We start from the raw sequence: 26,525 nt of genomic DNA, 5'->3' as shown, positions 1-26,525 counted from the left end.
CTTACAGTGATACACATTTGAAGCTCTCGAGGGCCACATAAAATGGCAAGGAAGAGCATTCGACCCATGGGCCTTGTGTATGACACCTGTGGACTAGAATTAACAGTCACCTCATTTCAGAGTTACAGTATCTAACAAAATGTTGTAGCAATAAGAAACTGAATAAACAGATGTAATAAACCATTATTTCCTGTCTTTTGCATCAGTACTTTGCCTAACAGGCAAAATCTGGGAGCATGGTTTCTCATCTCCACTAATGAATGTGACAAACATAATAACCAAATAACTGTGAAAAACAGAGGCGGTTCACACTCAAAGCGTGAATCGCAATCGTTTTTCACCATGATTTGCGTTTTGCTTCCCGTTCAATAAAACAGGAACAACAACACAATTGCCCCCAAAGCGCTGCATGTAGCGCTTTGGCAATTGATTTAAATTGCCAGCGATCGGCAAAGCGCTGAAAAGCGCTCGAGTGTGAACCAGCTCTCATGACTCATGAGGCAAGACTACCAACATGTGAAAAGCGCAGTTGCATTAAGCATTCTAGAAAGAGCAAAGTACCTCCAGTGCAGCCTGGAAGGTATCATAGAATGCACACAGATACATCACTTACAAACAAAACATGGATTCCATTGCACCTGACATGATATTGTATGTCCTACTTTGTGTTTCTGAGCATTTTCCCAGATATTGGGAAGGCAGGCATGCGGCAAGACAGAATATTAGGGTAATCCAAGGTTTATGATTAAAGAGGAGCTGTCAGCCATACTATCTCAGGAAGAAAAAACAAATATATAAGTAGATAAATACTTGCTCTACTTACATAACATATGTATTGCACTGTCCACGTAATGATTCCTGTGAATTTTATAAAGGAAAAGTAAAGAATCCTATTCTAGACAGTTTCCATATTTACTGTGGCTATTTTGAAGCCAGTTGTGATGTAACATCCACCCTTAGTCTCCTCTGCCTGATTTGGCCGCCCTTCACTATAGAAAGTGCAGTGTTTCAGCCTGAGAAATGTTGGCCAATCAGAGAGGAATAGAGGTGTGGGAGGGGAAAACAGAAGGGAAAGAGGCTTCAGCCAATCAGGCTGCATTAGTTAAAGGAAAGATCCGCGGTACAATAAAAAAAAAATCCAAATCCACTTACCTGGGGCTTCCTCCAGCCCGTGGCAGGCAGGACGTGCCCTCGGCGCCGCTCCGCAGGCTTCCGGTGGTCTCCGGTGGCGCGCCCGACCTGGCCAGGCCGGCTGCCAGGTCGGGCTCTTCGGCGCTCCATCGTGCGCCTCAAGAGGGCGTGCTGACGTCATCGGACGTCCTCCGGGCTGTACTGCGCAGGCGCAGTAGTTCTGCGCCCGCGCAGTACAGCCTGGAGGACGTCCGATGACATCAGCGCGCCCCCATGAGGCTCATTTTGGAGCGCAGAAGAGCCCGACCTGGCAACCGGCTTTGCCAGGTCGGGCGCGCCACCGAAGAACACCGGGAGCCTGCGGAGCAGCGCCGAGGGCACGTCCTGCCTGCCACGGGCTGGAGGAAGCCCCAGGTAAGTGGATTTGGATTTTTTTTAACTGCGTGAACCTTCCCTTTAAGTCTGAGGGGAAGTAGAGAAGCAAAAAAAAAAAAAAAGAAGAAAAAAAAAAAAAAAAGACAACCCAGCATGCCCTGCAACTTCTCTTTTGTGTACCAAATTTTCTGTGTACCAAAAAAGAGTCATGTAAACTGGGGAATGATAATTTATCAACAAGAAAAGTAATAGTGATTTTAACTTTTGGATTGCCGGATTAGCATCCTTATTACTTGTTTACCAGATAAAAATAAAGAATTGATTTTTTATTTTATGCCCGACAGTTACTCTTTAAGTTCTGTCCATAGATTAAACGTTAAAAAAAAGTAAAAAAAAAAAAGATATAACCTTGCGTTATGAACTATATGCACACACACAGTATTCCTTACCCACAGTCTTGTCATTAAAGATTTTTGGGAAACCTCTGTTGGGGTATCTTCCTCTGAGTTGCCATACATCAAAGAATGGTTTCCAATCAATGTACTGACTCAGCTTTTCCAAGTCGTAATTTCGGAAAGCTTGTGTTCCAATTAGCTTTGGTTTTACTGCATAAAGAATGTAGAAGTAATTAAATGTGCTAACTGCATTATTACACTCAACTGACAGTGATTGTGATCAGACTCAACCAGGGCTGTGGAGTCGGAGTCGTGGAGTCGGGCAATTTTGGGTGCCTGGAGTCGGAGTCGGGAAAAAATGCACCGACTCCGACTCCTAATGAATTTGTAACAGTAATTAAAAAAGAAAATATGATAAAATGTTCTATTTTTCAGATAATAGTCATTAAAAATAATGTATATATACAGTATATATACAGTAATAGCTGTGCTTAGTCCACAAAAATGAAATAAACCAATCAAAATTAGTTACTTGTGCTGCTTCAATAAAGCAGTCCCTGTATTTTTAAGGTCAGATATACATATCTGATTGTGACTGTATATATGATGTGTACACAGGAATCTCTTATGTATACACTAAATAACATCTATGCTGTAAGAATAATAAAGCCTGATGTGTAGCTGTGTCACTAATAGGATGCTGATTTATGCAAATGTATGCACTCCCTTTGCTGATGAAATCAAATAATTTGATATGTTGTTAAAATTTGGTTTGGTGACTACAAATTATAGGGTACCTGAGACGGATGAAAAGTAAAGTTTTATACATACCTGGGGCTTCCTCCAGCCCCCTTCAGGCTAATCAGTCCCTCGCTGTCCTCCACCACCCGGATCTTCTGCTATGAGTCCTGGTAATTCAGCCAGTCAGCGCTGTCCGGCCGCATGCCACTCCCACAGCCAGGAACATTCTGCACCTGCGCAATAGTGCTGCACAGGTATAGTATGCTCCTGGCGGTGGAGTGTGTGCATGCGCACTACGCCCAACTGGCTCAAGTACCTGGACTCATAGCAGAAGATCTAGGTGGTGGAGGAGGACAACAAGGGACTGATTATCCTGAAGACGGCTGGAGGAAGCCCCAGGTATGTATAAAACTTTAATTTCATCTGTCTCAGGTTTACTTTGTTACACAGTAGTACTATACTCTACATATGCACTCCCCACAGAGCTGCAGGGAATCCACTGAGAATGCTGTGCACATTGAACACAGAGGTGTTGTCTATCACCCATAAACCTGGTTCAGATTGTGCATGAAGAATGTGTAATAGAGGAAGAATCTCCTCATTCCCCTGCAGAGTACCTGCACATCATTCTTACATGTACCCACAGTTACATTGCCTAGGGCCTGATAGATGTTCTTTGTTCCGGTTTGTACCTTTTACAAGTACTCTTACCAAGGACTAGTTTTAATCTAAAGGGAATAAATATAGTAGTCTACATATCCTTCTCACTTCAGTTGTCTTGTAAAATTCCTAAGCGTTGGCAGTTAAGAGACGAATTTCATGTTACATACTTTTAATCAACAAAATTGTAATATGCAAATTAGAGGAGTCGGAGTCGAGGAGTCGGAGGAATCCTAAACTGAGGAGTCGGAGTCTGAGTCGGTGGAATCCTAAACTGAGGAGTCGGAGTCAGAGTCGGTGGATTTTTGGACCGACTCCACAGCCCTGGACTCAACTGCTGCAAGTTATCACATTTGCACATCACTACTGTATTTTACTACTTAAAAATAAAGAGAATGCTGGAACATTTGAGGCTCACTAGCATGAAATACATACCGGTATATACTGTAGTTTGGGACTGTGTAGTTATATCCCTATTGGAGGTAGGAGGATCTTTTACTGCATGGTTAACCTGTCTTTGTATCTGCTATGTTATAGCATTCACACTACACATGGAGTAAATCTCTATACTGTATACAGGTTTATATGAGACCATTATTTTTCACGTAATCACATTTAGAAGCCATGAGGCAAGGAGCTGTAAGGATGCCAACACATGTATTCATGTCTGTAATAGAAGACACCTTCAGAGGTCTTGGGGAGTCCATGCCTTGAAGGGTCAGAGCTGTTTGGTGACACAGGATTAGGTGGTTTAGGACACCTTGCACACTTGTGTGCCGCATTACTGCCGCTAGTGCCATGCAAGTCTGTGGAGACTTGCACAATTTGTAAGTATCAAAAATGATGCAATCCCGACGCAAAGTCTGCAGCACATCACAGGATGATCTGTGCCAACGGAAGTCAATGGGAGACACAGTAAGTGTGCATGACAGGAGCGTGGTGCGACGCGGAGTGCATGCGCGGACCGACTGAAATCCCAGTGACACTTTCCGGCCCAGCAGGGAGTATGTCCCTAGCTATGGGGTGGCACCATGCATATGACCCTGTGGCTGCACCATGGTGCAGGGTTATATGAAGGCAGATTGCTGCAGTGTGATGCAGTGCTTGCACCGCACTTGACAAGTCTGCAACCGGCCTTAATGTTTTGACTGATCATTGTAAATCCCTGAAGTTTGAGCAGCTAATTCTGAACTTTTCACTTCACAAGCTTCTGACAGGAACACCTGAAACCAGCATGCAGCCAATGGAAACACACTTGCCTTAAAGCACAACAGCCAGGGAAATATTTTTAAAAACAAAACAAGAATGACATTCTCTGTCTCTCACACTATAGTTTTCCTTTAACCCAATTCCCATTGTTCAGTTTTATTCCTGGAGTGAGCAGATCAGACAACTGGAATGAAGTGTACAATCCAAATTTACCACCGGCTTCACCCAAGGACAATATCTCAGTTTCAAAGAGGTCAAGTTAATAATTATCTATTTTTTGATTGTTTTGATTGAATTGGCAGTCTAACTTTCCAGGCACAAATGCAGAAACACAGTGTTTCTGTGGTCATATCGCTAAAGTTTTAACTTTGTTCCTAGAAAATTACGCTAGAAACTGATCAAACAGCTACTCCTCTCTACTTCGGCATCAACGAAGAGCAGCAAGCAGTAATGCACATTTTATAGACAGAATGGACATCAGGCAAAAAAGTACTTTTGGCTTTGGTAGTTTGAATTCCAGCATATGTCTAAACCATCTACTTTGGTAAATAGGCAGTGGACAGTATGCTTAGTCTAATGGCAATCGGATATCCAGGCAGGTTATGGATTATTGATTAATTTGATTTGTGGAAGTGAGCCAACATCGAACATGATCCCAAACCTTTTAGCGAAAATGCACAGCTGGAGTCCAAACGACCACCACTGCATCCAAACGTGTCCCAGGGATCAAAATCCACTGGAGGCCAAGGTGGCGACAGTTTTAACATAGCATATTTTTAAATAGTTTGGGAAGTAAAAAAAATGATTGCTGAGACAGAGTTAAACCTAAAGGAGTAGCAAGATGACCCATCTACACCCACTAATGGTGACAACAGCAGGTGTAAACCAAGTTTCTGATCAATAATTCTGTGACTATCAATGGACTAATAAGTAATTTGAATATTAGACACAGATTACGCTTATAATACTACCCCAGAACAGCCTTGGCTTTCATAAGTTGGAAGACAGAGGAATCCTTAATGGACAAATAAAGTGAGAGGGATATGGAGGTTGAACAACACCAGAAACAAGCATGCAGCTAATCTTGTCAAATCTGACAATGTCAGAAACACCCGATTTGCTGCATGCTTTGTTCAGGGTCAATTGCTAATCGTATTAGAAGCAGAGGAACAGCAGGGAAGCCAGGCAACTGGTATTGTTTAAAAGCAAATAAACTTGTCAGCCCTTATATCCGTCACTTCAGTTGTCCTTTAAACAGGTCACAGAGGGGCACACTCATAATAAAACATGTGAAAGAAGTGGTCTATGTATGACAGAGACCAATCAATAATGTTTTTGTATTTCTAAGAGTTCATTTACCAAATGCTGGACCAGGCACACAAACAAACAATCAAAAACATGCTAAAAGATGAGGTGTCTGGATGTTCTTCACTGTAGTTCTAACACACACAATCACTGTCTTACCCTACCACTTGTCATTTGGAATTAAACCCTAAGGGCTTGTTCACACTTGGGGCGTTTTTACCCTTTTTACGAGCGCAAGCAATTTTCAAAATTGCCCCCAAAACACTTGTGCAATGAATCTCTATGAGAAGGTTCATATCAGTGCTGTTCGTGCGCTGTGTGTTCAGTAAAGCGGTGCCTGGACCAATTTGGGGCGATTTCGCTATATTGGAAGGTATAGGAAGAGCGCTAAACGCTCACAAAATCACTTTTTGGGGCGATTGGGTTCGCTTCGTCGTAAAGAATAAATACATTATTTTCCCGGGTCAAAGAGTTCACTTCCTGACTTGCGTCAGGGAGCAAATTAAAATACGCTCGGGAAAAGCGCTTTTCAAAAAACGGAACACCCACCCAAGCGCCGGGAATCGAAAAAAAAAACCCCCAACGCGAGCAGAATACAATGTGAATGAGCCCTTAAAGCATTTTCTTTATCAATTGCATTTTTCTTCTAATAAATTCACTGTGATGGAATTTCTTCGCTGACTGTTCCTGTTTCTGTGATAATGTGCTGTGGGGGTTGTTTGCCAGGAAAATAAAGCATGCAGGATTGTCCAGGCCAAGAGTTGTGGTTTATTTAAAATGTTTTTTAATGCTCTTCCTAAAGTCATTTAAAACATTTTACAGTCTACCAATGGAAAAATAAAAACTATTTTGTCATTACCAAAGCAGCTGAAGTTGCATGTGGAAGAAAAGTACCTGGAACAGGATGGGAAAGCCAGTCAATATGGAATCCCTTCTCTCTAGCTTGTTGTAGGGTTAGGTATCTTCTTTCCTGTAACATTATGAAGAAATTAAACAACATGTAGTATGACCAGAAATCATAACATATGCCTATGGCCCACCACACGTAGCCGCACCTCAGTATGAGAACCACGAATGTATCCCGGCCTTCTCTCCCAGCCATCCCGACACTGCCAATGTCATTTTCCTTCTGAGTCATTAGAACCAGCATTCCCATCCTAGTTCTGGGGTTCTGTCCCAGTCAGTCCCCTTGCATCCTAGTATCTAACTATATCCTTAATGACTACATACTGTATAAAGTATGCATCTCAGTATAATCAGATTTGTAAACTTCAAAATATGATTTTATATCAACTCTCAGTTTATACTCCAGTCACTATCCCACAGCTGGTTGAGTGTGCAGTGAAGTCTGTTGGGAAGGGGAAAGGGCTGGGAGGTACAATTGCCACTTAAATAGAACAAGAGGCGAGTGAAGAGGTTAAGATAACATATTTATCAAAGAAGAATGACAATTCTGAATCCTTAAGTAGGTAACCTGAATAACTTACTGCATTCTACTATACAGTATGTCACTAGAGTGCCTCTTTCATGTTTCACTTTCTGGGTCTTCTTTAGTGGAGGACAAGAAGTGGTCAGTGGGGACATTAGGTTGAACTTTTGATAAAAGTATAGTAAAAAGCTGGATTGGGAAGAGTTAGCTATACTAGTCCTCCAATCTCTCCAACCCCCAGCATGCTCCATATGTAAACTTTGCATGTGGTCAGGGAAAGTCAGAGGCAATGGTGGCCTCAAAACAGTTGGCAAACTAATGTGGGGACAGGACTGGCCGCGGAGGAGTAAAAACCCTCACGGTTTATAATGAAGTCAACCATTTTCAGATGTTTTCTCAGGTAAGAATGGGGGGGGCCTCAGTTTCTTGTGGCTATAAGAGCCGGATCAGCTAGGTGTTTATACATAATTCCTCGTCTTGCCTTTCCTGGTGCCTGCAGGTCCTCACCAATGAGCTATACCAAATACACACTTCCTCAAAACAGCCATTTTTGAACCACAAGTACATACTCCACCACTGACCACACCTTGCAACAGGTAGTTAAAAAGAAGTGAACACCTCTAATGGCATTTTTTTTAAATTAACCTTCTAATAAGGGATGTTTGCATAGTGTGGTTTAGTGTGTATTACTTATCTAAAAGGGGGGGGGGGGGCTGTCCCTGTGGAGGCTTGTCTATATGGTCGCCATTTCCTCTACACAGTGTTGCATTTTTATTTTGCCAGATTCGCCGGATGAGTATATCTTTGTACTCGCATCTACGGACTACATCTCCCAGAATGCATTGAGGCGCGCCGGGTAAATGAGGCACTGTGTGGAGGAGATGGTGACCACCATAAGGGCAATAGGCCACTGGAACAGCTCCCCGTAGGTAAGTAATGCCTCTCACACCAAACCTTGCACACCCAATAGTACACTATTATGATCCCTGGGAGAAAAGAGAGGGGGGTTCATTAAAAAAAAATAATTAGAGGTTCTCGGGTAGCTTTAACGTTGGAGAAATAATGTAACTGGCATGTATACACCTGCAAGTAGTTCTGTTTGGACTACAGCCCATGAAGCTTGGAGGTAGAATGGAAAGAATGCACATTTTGGCTTTGCCCTTGCTTTAATCCAACTAAAACTTCAGACTTCTAGAAATGTGTCATGGCCCAAAATTTACCTTCAAAGAATCGTAATGATCTTGTCGTAGATCTTCATACTCTTCACTTATTTCTTCAATCAAATCATCCTTAGAATTCTCATCCAGAAGCTGTGAGCACTAATGGAAAAAATTTAATGATATCAATGTTGTCATAATACCTCACCTAATTCACTACAGTAATTGTGCTGTTATGCATGGTGAATAATATAAATTAGCAACTTACAACCACAACACTTTTGGATGCATCCAGACAATGGATTACTGGTGCACTATAGCGGGGGGCTATCTTAACAGCAGTGTGGGTCCTACAAAGGGAAAGAAAACAAAACAATCTAATATGTTTGGAAGATTGTGAACAACTGTATAATCCTTCCATGACAAACTGTGTTTTCCTTTTATTTTGTGAAATACCATGGCATGAACTGTCGGTGAAGGATCTTGCGTATCCCAGCCATGACATACAGTGAGTGAAATAAGTATTTGATCACCTGCTGATTGTGTTTTTTTTGTGTTTTGTGTTTTTTTTTTTAAATATTTTTTTCAGATTTTTTTTAAATTTTTTTTAACTAAATCCCCTCCCTCCCCCCAGCCGGCCAATCACGGCGATCGGCTGTCATAGGCTTCTGCCTATGAGAGCCGATCGCTCTCTTGTCCCCCAGGGGGACAGCCGTGTCTCACGGCTGTCCCCAGTACAGCGCTGCTGCTGATCGCAGCACTGTACAAGTAAACACACGGCGGTTTCGCCGTGTAACAGTCTTCCAAACAGCGATGGCCGCTCCGAGACTGAAGGCGGAGCTCAGCTCGGTCCACCAAGCAGGAGGTGCGCGCGATCTCCTGCTAAACAGAGCCCCAGGACTGTACACCGATTGCCGTTAGGCGGTCCTGGAGCTGCCGCCGCGGCCACACCCATCGGCGTGGTTGCGGTCGGCAAAAGGTTAACCATTACACCATCCAGCGCAGCTGTTAGTGACAGAGCAACAACAAAAGAACCCTCAAAAACCCAGTGCCCCAGAGTCAGAGCTTGATGTGCATTGTAATGAGTAAAATAAGTATTTCATTTCCTATCAAAAGAGGATTTGGTACTTGGTGGCAGAACCCTTGTTTGCAATCACAGAGGTCAGACATTACTTGTAGATGGCCACCAGGTTCGTACACATCTCAGGGGGTATTTTTGCCCACATCTTTTTGCAGTTCCCCTCCAAGTCAGGTAAGTAAAGTCCAAGTGAAGTTTCAAAGCTGATGATTGGCAACTCAAACCTTCAGCTCCCTCCACAGATTATTGGACTAAGGTCTGTAGACTGGCTAGGCCATTCCAGGACCTTTATGTGCTTCTTCTTGAACCACTTCTTTGTCACCTTGTCTGTGTGTTTTGGGTCATTGTCATGCTGGAATATCCATCCACAACCCATTTTCAATGACCTGAATGAGGGAAGAAGGTGCTCATCCAAGATTTGACAATACATGGTCCCGTCAAAACGGTGAAGATGTTCTGTCCCCTTAGCAGAAAACACCAAATATGTAATGTGTCCACCTCCATGTTTGACACCATCCCACTGTCACATGGAGGTGAACACATTACATATTTGTGTTTTTCTGCTAAGGGGACAGGACACCAAAATTAGTCACTGAGTGCCGCTGATGCATAGGTTATCTTTTCTTTTCTTTTTTTATTTTTAGTCTAAAATAAGTAATTTGTTCCCTAAAAGTTACCTCTCCAATTGTCTGTCTGACCAGGAGATGCCACAGAAATGAAAAGCAATATGGTGCAAAGCAATGTGGATAGAGTTCTACATAGAAAGCATAGGATGCAGTCCTGTTTGTAAACCACAGCACCGCATCCTATAGTGAGAGGACCCAGCGGCTTGCTGCACACTACAGGACTGGGGAACTTCAATGGATAAGGAGTAATTCCTCACAGTACACTGCTGTGTACTGTGATTCAAAAGAATTTGGTGAGTAACGTGGATTTTTTTTTTCATTACCTTTACAAAAACTTGCTGCTAAGTTCAATGTAACTGTGTGTGGATAGGTGTACTGCTGCAGGCTAGCACAGCTGCATGTTGGAGGTTTTGAACCTGGCAAGTACACCTCCAAAGCAAATACAGTATAGTGTACACTAATCAACATGATTGCCTTGAGGATTTGACCTTTAACTGGGCATGAGTTAAAGCGCACCTGAACTCAGAACTTCCTCTCTGCTCTAAAAGATAAGCAACAGCATAATAACCTTCAAAGGGAGCCCGAAGTGAGAGGGATATGGAGGCTACCAGATTTATTTTCTTTTAAACAATACCAGTTGCCTGGCAGTCCTGCTGATCCTGTGTCTCTAAAGGTTGCAACTCCATAATTTTTTTTTTTTATTATTATTTTGATTTGATTCAAGCATTTTCGATTACTGCAATTTCAGGATTAAAAAATCGTAAACGCCGAAAAAACTGGTTGGCTAGAAAAATTGAGAGAAAAATGTACTGAATAGTTGAATACAATTTTTTCTGGTTGAATACAATTTCACAATAAATGCCACACCATACAATTCTTGATAAAATTGGTCTGAATGAAACATGTCCAATAAAAAAAAAATAAAAAAAAAAATTGATCTTTTAGTGGCCACCTATAGACCCTGAACAAGCATGCAGCAAGTACTCTGACTAGGGTTTTACTGGATTAGCCATATGCACGTTCCAGGGTTTTGACTCAGACACTACTTATGTTTGAAGATCAATAGGGCTGCCAGACAACTGGCATTGTATAAATAATAAAAAAAAAAAAAAAAAAAGAATAGAATATGGCAGCCTTCATATCCCTCTCACCTTGGATTCCCCTTTAGGCTAGTTACACACCGGGACGTTGCGTTATAGTGGACATTATGGTCGCATAACGTCCCCTAACGCAACGCCTGCCGGTGTAGAGGACGTTGAGTGAGCCGAGTTAAGCGGCTCTTTCCGCATTAGGGTAGCGAGAGTGGCGCTGATTGGCCGGCGGGACCACGTGATGCGGAGTGAAACACTCCGCATCACGTGGTACCGGCAGCCAATCAGCGGCCACCAGTGCAGTGCATATTGAGTAGCCATGTGCGCGGCTACGTAGTGGCCTCTCCCCGCCTCCTCTCTCCGCCACAACACTGAGCATGTGCAAACAGTCTAACGCGGCTTAAGCCGCTGGAACGCTATAGTATGCTGCACGTTCTGAAGAACGTGCAGCGTTACATGTAACACAACGTGGGCAGTGTGAACAGCCCCATTGACTTTGTATTGCTGTGAGTTGGGGAGCGTTACAGGCTGCACTAACGTTCGCCTGTAACATCCCTGTGTGGAAGCAGCCTTAAAGAAAAACATTTTTTTGTTACAGCTGATAGGAATCCTGAAATAAATCTGCACTGTTTCTACTTCCTGCTTTCAAGGAGGATTGACTTGTCACTTAACTGTCCCCTCTGTTGGGCTCACAATCTAATCCCTATCATAGGCATATGTCTATGTAACTATAGTGTAGTGTATGTATCGTAGTGTAGAGCCAGTTAAGCAGGGAAGGAAGGAGGGATAAAAAAAAAATGCAAACATTTTAGCCTTTTTTTTTATTCATTAAAAAAAAACAAAAAAAACTATGATACGCAGCAGCAATCACATACCCCCAAAAGAAAGCTCTATTTGTGAGAAGAAAGGGAGGCAAAATTAATTTGGGTGCCAAGTTGTACGACCGAGCAGTAAACCGTTAAAGTTGTTAAAGGGGCACTTTAACGAAAATTGTTTTTCAGGCATAACCCTCTTAGCATGTACCTAATTTAGAAGCATCAAAAACCAAGCAGCTTTTGCTTTTTCAAATGCTTGAAAAGGTTATAGAGATAGAGATCCTGCCCATCCCCCCTTCCTCTGCTGACTGGGGCTGCTCCATAGCAACTCTCTGCTGAAGCTGACGCTGGAATGCTGAAGACGTTATGCTGGGGATACACGCTACGTTTCTGTACCGTGTATCGATCAGCTGATCCAGCCAGCTGATAATATTCAGCTGGCCCGATCATGCCGCTCGACCCGCGCCTGCTCGATTCCCGGACAATGGCAGGGAATCGAGCGGCTGATAAGGACCGCCGGCGGGGACAAGCAGGAATCGATCCGCGCGCACGAGCGGGGACGCGGCTGGAGTCGATCCGGCGGCTAATCGGCCGCCGGATCGACCCGTCTATGCCCACCATTAGATAAACAAATAAGCAAGGTAAATGACTTTACAGTCCCATTTACACTCACTTGGCTATTCTGTTTGCGGTGTTATGAACTTCCCCAGCACACAGCCTGCATGTCCCGTACACCAGAGAGAGAGAGAGAGAGAGAGAGAGAGAGAGAGAGCGAGCACATAAATCAGCTGTTAAACTCAGCCTGTCTTGGCAGAGGGGGGTTAGCTTAGATGCTTAGCTTAGATGCATTGGGAAGGATATCTGCATCTGCTCTGTATAACCTTTCAAGGACACATTTAAAAAAATAACATGCTTGGCAGCTGAAGCTCCTAATGTTAGGTACATGATAACAGGGTTATGGCAGACACCTAATTTTCACCACAGCGCCCCTTTAAATGCGGAATTGTAAAAAACGGCCTGGTCACTAGGGGGGTATAAACCTCTGGTTAAGAATGCCCAAAATGCATTATTGTTTAAAACGGCAATAAAAGCAATGGACTGCTATGTGAAATTACTTACTTAGATGTGGTGGCTCCACCAATCAGTAATGGGATCTTTATTGACAGCCTTTCCATCTCCTTGGCAACAAAGATCATTTCATCAAGAGAAGGAGTGATCAGACCAGACAAGCCAATTACATCTACAAGAATAATAAACATACAAACACCTAAGCCATGTCCAGGTAAAGCCTCCATATCAGCAATCAATCAGCTAAATGTGAAGCAAAACTGTACAAACAAACTTCTGTGATAGAGATTGGTAATAATTCACTGTTAAGGGGCCCATACACCTAACAATTTACCGCCGATATACAGCAGATTCGATCACTGATCGAATCCGCTGTGAAATCGTTGCGCAAACGCTGACAGAACGATCGATTTCCGTCCGAAATCAATCGTCCCCGTCGATTCCCGTCGAGCCATCCGTGCTGAAGATTTTGCTTGATCGCCGGCGGGTCGGGAGTGCGTCGATAGCGGCATTCAAATGCTCAACGACCGACGCTAGCGGCAATACATTACCTGCTTCGCCGGCGTGAGTCCCTTGGTCTCCGCTGTCTTCTTCTCCGCTGGGCTCCGGGATCCGGCTGGCTTCACTTCCTGTCCCGGCAGGAAGTTTAAACAGCTTCACAGATGGTGAATCGTTTCATGCTGAAATCGATTCACAATCTGTTTGCAGTAAAGGCAGCCATACGATCCCTCTCTGTTCAGATTCGATCAGAGAGGGATCTATCTGTTGGTCGATCTGATGGCAAATCGACCAGTGTATGGCCACCTTAACTGGTGACTAAGGACAGTCAATGTTTCCACATGTAAACAGAAAAAAAAATCCCAATACAAATTAAAAAAATAATAATTATTCAATAAAAATAGGGAGTGCTAGGTGCTTCAAATAACATTAAAATTAAGTATTTTATTTATAAGAACTGCAATAAGAACAATACAATATACTATACTTCTATGATCAGACACTGAATACATCTACTCACGACATCCATAACATAGGAACATGGGTCATAAGTGGGTGCTAGATAGACTGAAGATGGCACCAGCTCCAGTCTATCTGGCCCCCACTACCCACTTATGACCCAAGCAGTGGTATCTACTGACACGACATCTTTCTTTCTATAGAACGGAGGAATCCTGTACCATTTTCATCATTTTATGTATGCCCACCCATTTGTTATGAGGGCCCTCACTTTTAAGAGGACACCAGGAGGTTCCTATGTTATGGAAGTATAGTATATTGTATTGTTGTTATTACAGTTCTTATAAATAGAATAATTTTAACATTATCATAAGTAGTACCTAGCGCTCCCTATTTTTATTTATTTATGTTTATGGTTCAAGTGGGTAGGAAGGTCTCCCATTTATTATAGGGTAGCAGCAGTTTAAAAAAGATTGTGAATTCAGCAGTTTCCACTGTCCATGAACGTACAAATTTAAAGAAAACCATATCAATGCAATTTTCACTGTGATGGTGAAGGGGAGGAGTCTCCGGTCATTAAAGTGTGAAAAGTACTTATTCAAACCTCAAATAAAGTTTCCATGGATCTGGGCTTAGTTGGCTAAGGGACTATACCCTCTTTTGGGTTTTTATTGCTGTACGGTTTCCCTTTCTGTGAGACTTCACATCCTGACCAGAAAGGAAGTTGGGAAACCTCTCCAAGTGTAAGGGTTGGTTCACACTGCAAGAGCTTTTTCTAAGTGCCTGAGATGGTAAAAGTTCAGGCACAAACGGTCCGTGATTATTCCTCACCTGCTTTATTTTCAATAGCTGCACGCAGAATCTTGTCACATGGAGTCATAACACCCAGGTCAATCACCCTGTAATCAAAACATAGGAGTGGGAAAGAATCACCTGTAACATTTACCTTAAAAGACCCCTTCACATTCTTTAAACAACATTGCATTTGGAATAAACTTTGCAGACCTTTATAAGTAATCAATCAGCTGCTGATGGGTTGGGGAATTTATTACACACAATTGATCCTATCAGAAGTTATTAAAATATAACTTTTATTAATTAATTATTAAAAAAAAATTTCTATTTGTTTTCATTTTATAATGCATTTACCAAGCCCAGATCAGGTCCCTAGTACTGTGTTGAGCATCTACACCAATTTCCAATTTTTAGTGATCCTGCTCAGAGACCAAATACTGGGTAAATTGCTTTTACTTGCTACATATAAGTTAATAAACCCCCCACCAATCCGACATGTTTCGACCCCTTAATTGGGGTCGTCGTCAGGGAAAAAGTGCTTAGTGCAAAGAGTTGCTAGTGCATATAGAAAGAGAAAGCATTATATATACATTACAGTAAAGAAAACAAAGAAGAAGAGCGTGTGCTCTCCAGCTCTATCAGCATTGAAATGAATGTCTGCCTGTGCTGCCTTTATACTGGCCTGGGGGGTGGTTTCAATCATAGTCTACTCCACCCTTTTTTTTGTTTCTCCCATTGGTCAGGCTTCCTATCAATCATCATTCCTCCGTTTCCATTGGCCAATATATTCATTCCCATAGATCTTACTACAGCCACACATATGTATCTATAAACTCCAGACTCCCTGGAGCATCTACTTACATATCCAACAAGAAATCCTCCAAATTTCAGGTTTCTATCGATGTCCTAAGTGTAAAAACGCCACACCGCGCAGTGTCTCCCATACAATAACATTGGAGAGTGCTGATTGGTAGGTTCACCCCCACATGATCATCACATGTTTTACTCATCCAATCACAGTTCTCCCTAGTGTTGCCATGGGTACAGAGGCTTTTCATTACGTTAAACTCCGACATAATGCGGAGTTTACGGTCACTCCCACTATCCTGCGTCATCACCCCACTCCTACGCTGCGCTTCGCAGCGTTGCCATAGATACCAGGGTACATCCCCAGTGTTTACTTGCGGCGGTTGAGCGTACAGATCCGCTCCGCCCCTCCGCTTCGCACTGGAGCGCATATTCCTCCTTCCTTCATCCTGTTTGCGTGTCACTGTCTTAAGGAAGTATCCTGACGCGCGAGCTGTCATCTTTTATTCCTCCTACCCACTGGCATTCTAGATTACAGTACAAATCACATTTTTCATGTATTCCAACTCACTTCTATAGTTTCTTCACCTACTTAATCCATATACTTGATTTATATTATGTTATCACCTATAGTTTACCATATATATATTCCTGGCATAAAGGAGATTTATCATTATGGCTCACAGTTGTCCAGTCAAATATATTCATTACAAGGGATAAAAAATCAAGTTTTTATTTCTATAAATATCATTAAAAATAGAAGTAACATTGACATTGATGGGTTTACTGTTTTTTTATATATTAATAAATTCATTGCATGTGTGATCATTCAATCCATTGTCATTATATTGATGGGGTAACATGGTAATTCTCTTTATTAAAATTAGTAAGTTTTAGAGATCTAGATACATTGCATAGCCGTATATATTACTTTTTTTTACTTTTTAAATGAATGGGGTGTATGTAAAGCCTTCATTCAGACCACCTGGGTTCAAGGTACCCAGGCGGTAAATCCATTTTGCCTCCAGTTGACGCAATTTAAGGTCCAGGTTTCCCCCTCTAGGTCCCATTTTCCACTGTTGAATCCAAAAGATACACCGGTATCGAGGCATTTCAGGGAAATTCATGGAGGGGACACCTCATGCCTCAAGTTTTGTGTCATCCAACAGTGGAAAATGGGACCTAGAGGGGGAAACCTGGACCTTAAATTGCGTCAACTGGAGGCAAAATGGATTTACCGCCTGGGTACCTTGAACCCAGGTGGTCTGAATGAAGGCTTTACATACACCCCATTCATTTAAAAAGTAAAAAAAAGTAATATATACGGCTATGCAATGTATCTAGATCTCTAAAACTTACTAATTTTAATAAAGAGAATTACCATGTTACCCCATCAATATAATGACAATGGATTGAATGATCACACATGCAATGAATTTATTAATATATAAAAAAACAGTAAACCCATCAATGTCAATGTTACTTCTATTTTTAATGATATTTATAGAAATAAAAACTTGATTTTTTATCCCTTGTAATGAATATATTTGACTGGACAACTGTGAGCCATAATGATAAATCTCCTTTATGCCAGGAATATATATATGGTAAACTATAGGTGATAACATAATATAAATCAAGTATATGGATTAAGTAGGTGAAGAAACTATAGAAGTGAGTTGGAATACATGAAAAATGTGATTTGTACTGTAATCTAGAATGCCAGTGGGTAGGAGGAATAAAAGATGACAGCTCGCGCGTCAGGATACTTCCTTAAGACAGTGACACGCAAACAGGATGAAGGAAGGAGGAATATGCGCTCCAGTGCGAAGCGGAGGGGCGGAGCGGATCTGTACGCTCAACCGCCGCAAGTAAACACTGGGGATGTACCCTGGTATCTATGGCAACGCTGCGAAGCGCAGCGTAGGAGTGGGGTGATGACGCAGGATAGTGGGAGTGACCGTAAACTCCGCATTATGTCGGAGTTTAACGTAATGAAAAGCCTCTGTACCCATGGCAACACTAGGGAGAACTGTGATTGGATGAGTAAAACATGTGATGATCATGTGGGGGTGAACCTACCAATCAGCACTCTCCAATGTTATTGTATGGGAGACACTGCGCGGTGTGGCGTTTTTACACTTAGGACATCGATAGAAACCTGAAATTTGGAGGATTTCTTGTTGGATATGTAAGTAGATGCTCCAGGGAGTCTGGAGTTTATAGATACATATGTGTGGCTGTAGTAAGATCTATGGGAATGAATATATTGGCCAATGGAAACGGAGGAATGATGATTGATAGGAAGCCTGACCAATGGGAGAAACAAAAAAAAGGGTGGAGTAGACTATGATTGAAACCACCCCCCAGGCCAGTATAAAGGCAGCACAGGCAGACATTCATTTCAATGCTGATAGAGCTGGAGAGCACACGCTCTTCTTCTTTGTTTTCTTTACTGTAATGTATATATAATGCTTTCTCTTTCTATATGCACTAGCAACTCTTTGCACTAAGCACTTTTTCCCTGACGACGACCCCAATTAAGGGGTCGAAACATGTCGGATTGGTGGGGGGTTTATTAACTTATATGTAGCAAGTAAAAGCAATTTACCCAGTATTTGGTCTCTGAGCAGGATCACTAAAAATTGGAAATTGGTGTAGATGCTCAACACAGTACTAGGGACCTGATCTGGGCTTGGTAAATGCATTATAAAATGAAAACAAATAGAAATTTTTTTTTAATAATTAATTAATAAAAGTTATATTTTAATAACTTCTGATAGGATCAATTGTGTGTAATAAATTAAAAATCAGGATTGTGTATTGATGGGTTGGGGAACACAGAAAGTGTAACAAACATTTCAAGGGACAGATTTGATTAAATGACCAAAATCGACCAGGACCCCCAGTTAGCACGTAGCAAGGTGACTGCTGAAGAAATACAAGAGTAATACCTGAAATTGTTGCAGCCGAGCACCACGCCTACTATATTCTTGCCAATGTCATGTACATCTCCTTTTACTGTTGCCAGTACTATCGTGCCTTGGTATGGATTCTAAACACAACGGAATCGAATATAGAGATATTCAGGAGCAATGCAGCAGTTCAGTGAGAACAAAAAAAGGCAGTGGTACAGCTCAAAAGAAAAGTTTATGTTGTCCACTTTTTTCCACACCTACCTTCCAATTCAGTGGATATTAATTGATCATGGAGAACCACTGAGGAGGGGATAAGCCAAACTATCTGAATGGATTGTGTATGTTATCTGCTTGTTTGTTGCGAGTTTCAAACAAACCAAGAACACCAATAGTGAGTTAACAATAGTCTCTCAAAGAGTATGGGAACTTCACAATGGCAATTTGGCTCACCCTCATATTGATGGATATTTATTTATCTGCCCCACCCTGTAAGATTCTCAGTTAATTAGCTTGACTGAATGAAGGAACACTTTTTGGTTTAATCTCGTGGGTTGTTAAGCTTGGAGGTGTATTCTCCACAGTCAGCATGCAACACATGAGCTGACGTGAAGGAGGTACACACACAAGCACAAGGAATCAGGATATCCCCAGTTTAGTGGAGGAGAGGACTGACTCCAATAGGAGATTGTGGCGCACAGAGCCGGCGCAGATCCGAACAGCCACAAACAATACTTTCGTAATAACGTATAAGCGCAAAGTAGCGCTGAGCGCATAAACCAGGACTGAGGAGATCAGGACAGGTAGACAGAATGAACGCTTGCTTAACTAGCCACTACTTAGTGACAGCAAGCGTCCACAATAAAACAGACTGGAATGAGGCAGCCAATGCGTTTGCAGCAATGGCGTGCCTCACAAAGACAGGACAGGATAGTCAGGAAATAGCAGGATCAAGATAGACGAACGTAACACAGACAAATATACAATAAGTATGATTTCCTAGCGTATTACAATTACAGCTATCAATGAAACTATTTGTAACGTCTGACTAACATATGTATATATCGGCAATGAACCGATATATGACATAAGCAGGAACTCTGACTAAGACTGGAGTAATACAGGGAACAGGACTCAGAAGGATTCGCTATCTCTTCGCAGAGATGAACGCAATCCACAAACAGGACCAGGGACAGGATACTAGCTCAGCACAGGTGCTCACGATACGCGCAAACGACCAAAACGTGCTGGAAGGCTGACTAACTGAACACAGGAAATAAACAGTTCGTGTACGTATATATCAGCGACACTGATGTATCAACGTAACACGAATACAAAGAAAATAACAAAATGCGCAAGTATGCGTATATATTGGCGATGAACCAATATATGACACAAGACGAGCAGAGTAACAACTTCTAGAACAAGAGCAGAACTAGGAGGACTCGCTGACCCCTTCGCAGGAGTCAGCGCAGTCCACACGGACTAGGAACGAGGTGGGGGACGGGCAGAGTAACAGACAGAATCTGAGACTATGGTAGCCCATCAAGCATTGCAGGAAGCAGTTCTTTATACTGAGGTCATCCAATGGGAGCAGACCTGCAGATTCCCACACAAGTGAATGGTAATTAATCACAGGCTGACAGCAGGAAAAGGCAGACAATGATATGCAGCCTGCAGGAAAGGGATTGCCCCTCCATTGCAGCAGACAATGTTTGTTTACACAAAAGCATATTAAACTGTCATTAACTTCAGAGCGACTGCAGATGGAATCAGCAACTAGTTTAAGTGCAAACCAAACTATGCAAGAAAATGCATGTAATGACACCAGAACTGCTTGGGTTACCATACCACTGCAGCCAGCAGTAAACGCTGCAGACATGATCATAGCATTACCCCCCCCCCCCCCCCCTTAAAAGCGGATACCAGACGCTTTTCAAAACTGAAATTCCCAACAAAACAATCTGACTGATAATTCATGATGACCGGGACAGCCCGGCAAGACCAAATTCCAGAATCAGGCCCCACAAGACTGGACCCATCAGAACCAGAACCTACAGAACCATGCCCATCAGTACTACAAGCCCCAGTGTGACACCCATCAGAACCATGATTTCCAGAAGAAAGCCCTCCGAAACTCCCTGAGCGATACCCACCGCCTTCCAGGAACCGTTCAAAAACGCCAAAGCCTTTGCAATGCCCACCGGGACTATCTTTACCAACACAAAACCCACTATTGAACCAGTCCAAGGCACCAGGACAAGTTTTCTCAGAGACCTCCCAGAACACCTTGAAGCTCCAAAGAGATCCCCATAGGTCAGAACGCCCCTTAGGCTCACATGGAGAACTATCAAGAACCCTTATGGAACCTAGGGCAATTCCCGAGTCAGGGCCACAAGGACAAACATCAAGATCAGGGCTTTCAGGGACCAGAACCATCTCTGGGCATGCAGGCAGACTGGCAACATCAGAACATGTTCCCACTAAGGAAGCATCAGAGCACGCTAACACCTTAGACACACTTGGGCATTCTGGCAAACAAAGAACATCTGGGCACACTGGCACAAGAGAAACCTCTGGGCATGTCAAGGAACTGTGAGCCTCAGGGTCAGCCAAGACAGGACCAAAATCAGGACTGGCCAAAAAAAAATCATCATGGCTAGACTTCGCAACCACTGGACTTTTACACGAGAATGCAGGATCAGACTTAGATGTCGCCGATTCCAGCAAAGTCAGTAACAAATCAGATTCAGGGGCACCAACAAGACAGGACAAATCTTCTGATGTATGCACCGAACCAGACAGGGACTCCACAACTACCTCTGGACTGGACAGAGACTCATCTAATACACTGGATTGGAGCTCATGAGGCGCTGCAGAACAAGTCAGTATTGCAGCAGCCCCCACTGGACTAGGCAAAACTGAGGAATTCCCTGGACAGGAAGGGGACTCTGGAACCTCTGCCACAGTGGCCAGAGAACCAGAATCTTTCAGGATACAGGGCTGGGTTTCAGGAACACTCATTAGACCGGACTGAAATTCTGAGATTTCTATTATTTTGACCAGAGAATCAGAATTATCCATGTTACAGGGCAAGACTTTTGAAACATTCAGGGGAGAGGGCTGGAGTTCCTCGGTTGTTACAACACTGGAGAGGGACTCAACAACATTGGTTAAATCAGACTGTGTACAGGGCAAGGTATCTAACACACTTGCTGACGAGGACAATATTTCAATGGCTTCTGCTTCGCTGGGCAGACATTCATCAAGTTTTATTAGAGCAGACTGTAATTCCAAAACAGCTGCTAGACAAGTGAATATTACTGCAACACCAACTGAGGTAAGCAGTGCCTCAGACTTCTCTGCTAGAGGGTTTGAAGTATCCAAAGTACTGGGTGAAGCATAAGACTCTGCGACCACAGCTTCACTGGACAGGATCACTGAACAGTCCATATTGCAGGGCAAAACCATGGAAGCACCTGCTGGACAGCATAATGATTCTGTGACCTGAGTTTCATTGGAGAGATCTACTGCACAATTCATGGTACAGGGCAAGTTCACTGGAACATTTTCTGAACACGGTAATAATTCTGCGATTTCGGATTCACATAGCAGACGCTCTGAGTTATTCATGAAACTAGAGTGAGGTGTAGAAACAGGAAGCTCAAAACACAATGTTTGCGCATCTGAATCACCATTCAATTGTGAAATTGGAAAATTCAGATGCTGGGGTTCTGAGGTTTCTGGACAGGATTGCTGGGACTCGGAAACTGATGTAGTGCATCTATTGGCATCTGCTGGATCAGACAGGAGTTGAACTTTATTAACACAGGTAATTTCTGCAGAAGTGTTTGCAGAGACAGGCAAGATTTTTCTGGTGTCTGTTGCACTGAACAAAGACTCATGAGTACTGGCTAGGCTGGACTCAGAAGTCAGCAGGACCTCTGGATTCTCTGCTCAGAAATTTGTGCAGGGCAAAGTTAAGAAAGTATCAGTGGCTTCTGTTTTACTGAGAAGTAACACTGAGTTATCCATGGTACAGGGTGGAGTTACAGGAACATTCACAAAACATGGCAGGGACTCAGTAACTGGAGAAGTGGGACAGTCTCCAATTGACAGTGTGTCTTCCCTGGTATCAACTGATTGAATCGCATAAAAATCGTCCAAAATCATTTTCCACACATCGATCAATGGAGCCACAAAGTCATACCCACACACACCAGTTTTTATTAGGTTATAGGCAGACTTAATGCATGCATTCAATACTAATTCACTTTTTGCACTGTAAAATTGACAAAATGAACTTGAATCATTCTTCCATTCATTGACCAGAGCTTCCATCTCTCCTTTCTCAAATGGAGGATTCCAAGCATACTTAACAGGCAGATCACAGTTTGCAAATGTGGTTATGGCAGAAACATACATTGGATTATTTAGCAGGCGATTGGCAGATTTCTTATTCTTAAGGATCTCCAATACCTGTAGCAAGTGTTGGACTGTAGTGTATGCAAATTTTTCTTGCTGCACGAATAGATTGATTTGTTCAATACTCTGTAATATATCCTCATAATCATACTCAGATAATTCTTTTAAACAAAAATCTTTATTTTCCCTAGCCAGTGATGAAAGTTCATTAGTAGTTTCATAAGTCCATTTAACTCCCCTGAAAGACAATTGCGTTTCATTATCTGTTAATGGCAGAATCTCATTGCAGGTCTGATGTGCAGTCGCTAAAGATAACGATTCTGCAGATTGGACACGTTTCTTAGAACGTTTGCGTTTTGCCTTTGACCTTGCTGTTTTTGGTGATTTATTCAAAGCTGCAGGAAAATTATCAGTAACACTTTCTGCTTGCTGATCATTTTTGCAAGCAATTGAAGGAGCAGCTGATTGGCCTGCTGCCAGGAGTTCATTAAGAGGAAAAGGCAATGGATCTATGCGCAACCAATTGTGAATTACAAAAGCTATAAATTGCAAAGGACTTTGTCTAAACTGAGTGTGATCTAAGACATCGATTGCCCAATCAAAAAGTGTGCCCTTAAAAAGAGCACAAACGATCCAATCAGACCAGGTAGAAATTGCAGAAGCCTGAAAGTCGGGATTGGCCAGAACTTTAACCAATTCTGATATAAATTTGTCTGTAACTTCAGGACCAAGCTTTTCAAATTTTTTAAAGGAGCAGGACCCCTGACAAACCGTGTCATAATTTCTGGAAATCCCCCCCACAATAGGGATTGGTAAGGGGGCTACCATAATGTTAAGCTTGGAGGTGTATTCTCCACAGTCAGCATGCAACACATAAGCTGACGTGAAGGAGGTACACACACAAGCACAAGGAATCAGGATATCCCCAGTTTAGTGGAGGAGAGGACTGACTCCAATAGGAGATTGTGGTGCACAGAGCCGGCGCAGATCCGAACAGCCACAAACAATACTTTCGTAATAACGTCTCAGCGCAAAGTAGCGCTGAGCGCATAAACCAGGACTGAGGAGATCAGGACAGGTAGACAGAATGAACGCTTGCTTAACTAGCCACTACTTAGTGACAGCAAGCGTCCACAATAAAACAGACTGGAATGAGGCAGCCAATGCGTTTGCAGCAATGGCGTGCCTCACAAAGACAGGACAGGATAGTCAGGAAATAGCAGGATCAAGATAGACGAACGTAACACAGAGAAATATACAATAAGTATGATTTCCTAGCGTATTACAATTACAGCTATCAATGAAACTATTTGTAACGTCTGACTAACATATGTATATATCGGCAATGAACCGATATATGACATAAGCAGGAACTCTGACTAAGACTGGAGTAATACAGGGAACAGGACTCAGAAGGATTCGCTATCTCTTCGCAGAGATGAACGCAATCCACAAACAGGACCAGGGACAGGATACTAGCTCAGCACAGGTGCTCACGATACGCGCAAACTACCAAAACGTGCTGGAAGGCTGACTAACTGAACACAGGAAATAAACAGTTCGTGTACGTATATATCAGCGACACTGATGTATCAACGTAACACGAATACAAAGAAAATAACAAAATGCGCAAGTATGCGTATATATTGGCGATGAACCAATATATGACACAAGACGAGCAGAGTAACAACTTCTAGAACAAGAGCAGAACTAGGAGGACTCGCTGACCCCTTCGCAGGAGTCAGCGCAGTCCACACGGACTAGGAACGAGGTGGGGGACGGGCAGAGTAACAGACAGAATCTGAGACTATGGTAGCCCATCAAGCATTGCAGGAAGCAGTTCTTTATACTGAGGTCATCCAATGGGAGCAGACCTGCAGATTCCCACACAAGTGAATGGTAATTAATCACAGGCTGACAGCAGGAAAAGGCAGACAATGATATGCAGCCTGCAGGAAAGGGATTGCCCCTCCATTGCAGCAGACAATGTTTGTTTACACAAAAGCATATTAAACTGTCATTAACTTCAGAGCGACTGCAGATGGAATCAGCAACTAGTTTAAGTGCAAACCAAACTATGCAAGAAAATGCATGTAATGACACCAGAACTGCTTGGGTTACCATACCACTGCAGCCAGCAGTAAACGCTGCAGACATGATCATAACATGGGTACAGTAATATAGAGATATTCTCACGTTGGTCCTCACCCCTGCTGTTAACTACAACCCATAAGGTTTAGAGCCGGTGACCTTAGATGAGTTCACTCACCAGCCTTGGTGGGATACATCAGCATTCAACATAAGTGCAGGGACCCAAGAATGAGATTGTGCTTGAGGCTGGCTCTTTTTAACACAGTGGACATGTGGAGCCAACTCCATCTCTCAATGTCTTAGCTGGAGGCATTCCTTGTATCCACTGGCTTCATGTGGGTTAAGCTGGGTTTCTTTTATTTTTTTGTTGTATGCTGGCCTGCCCTGTGAGCGCCTCAAATGTAGAATAACAGCTTGACTTAGTACTGTATTTTTTGGACTATAAGAATCACTTTTTCTACCCCAAAAGTGTGTATGTGTGTGTGTGTGGGGGGGGGGGGGGGGGAGGGGGGAGTCACTGCGTGTTATAGTCCAGATGCAGGTTATTCCTGACTTGTGAACTCCTGCCAATATGAGCCTCCAACCCGCCGCAATGTTGGGGACTCCCTGTACTGTGCCCATGCGGAGGTGGACACAGGGGGACAAACGGGGGACACAGGCGGACACAAGGGGGAATAGAGGAGGAAACAAGTAGGACAGAGGTGAATACAGGGAGACACAAGAGGTACAAGGGGGCATGAGGTACAAAGGGGGTATAATCCACAAGATGCCCCTTCACCATGGATGCACCAGGTTACTATATTTTTTTCCCCTGGTTTTTGTCCTCTAAACCTAGGTGAGTCTTATGGTCAGGAGCGTCTTATAGTCCAAAAAATACAGTAAATCGCGTCTTTTTCTTTAGATAAGCTTCTGAGCCATGCTGAGAGACAGTAAAATGTCCAATATACTCTGTAAAGGACTGTGGAAAAGTTGGCGCCATATAGAGGCAGAGACACCATAACAGAATACTGTCAGGCACAGTTTGGGACCCAGAGAAGCATCTTGCAGTAATGGGCCTTAAAAAAAAATTTCATCACAGCCTTGTAAAAAAACATAATACACTACCAAAGCAACATTCTCTTCTTCGTATATGACAGGAAAGTATAACAGGACTCACATCTTCTTCCACACTTCCTGACAGAGCTCTCATCTCCTCTCTTTCCTTCTCCATGAAAGGAATAAGATGCCCCACTGACTTTTTCATCACTCGTGCAGATTTTATGACCTGCATAAAGATAATGGTCAGATGAAAAGTTCCATTAACCAATATTCATAACCAATAATCAATATAATGCTTTTCAAATTCAATTCAGAACAGTGATTAACACATTCTTAGACTGGTTCTATCTCTATCTGAACTAACAAATTAGGAAAGGCCACATAGAAATCCAAATCCAGAAAGAGAAAGTCATTTAG

General features: G+C 42.8%; 1 protein-coding gene across 1 annotated transcript in view; it reads right to left on the bottom strand.

Moving 5' to 3' along the window:
- The window catches only part of MTR (5-methyltetrahydrofolate-homocysteine methyltransferase), a 109,883-nt gene that overhangs the window by 7,736 nt on the left and 75,622 nt on the right, over nt 1-26,525 (bottom strand). The window contains exons 21-28 of the mRNA XM_068232142.1: nt 26,227-26,334; nt 18,594-18,694; nt 14,869-14,936; nt 13,132-13,252; nt 8,671-8,752; nt 8,466-8,564; nt 6,711-6,786; nt 1,956-2,111 (exon numbers count right to left, since the gene is read on the bottom strand). Of these exons, the coding sequence (XP_068088243.1) occupies nt 1,956-2,111; nt 6,711-6,786; nt 8,466-8,564; nt 8,671-8,752; nt 13,132-13,252; nt 14,869-14,936; nt 18,594-18,694; nt 26,227-26,334 (811 nt within the window). The remainder of the gene's footprint in view (nt 1-1,955; nt 2,112-6,710; nt 6,787-8,465; nt 8,565-8,670; nt 8,753-13,131; nt 13,253-14,868; nt 14,937-18,593; nt 18,695-26,226; nt 26,335-26,525) is intronic.

The sequence above is a fragment of the Hyperolius riggenbachi genome, chromosome 4 (genome assembly GCF_040937935.1).
Source record: "Hyperolius riggenbachi isolate aHypRig1 chromosome 4, aHypRig1.pri, whole genome shotgun sequence".
Classification (NCBI taxonomy): domain Eukaryota; kingdom Metazoa; phylum Chordata; class Amphibia; order Anura; family Hyperoliidae; genus Hyperolius; species Hyperolius riggenbachi.
Note: the sequence above shows the minus strand (reverse complement) of the source record. Positions and strands in the feature narration are given on the sequence as shown.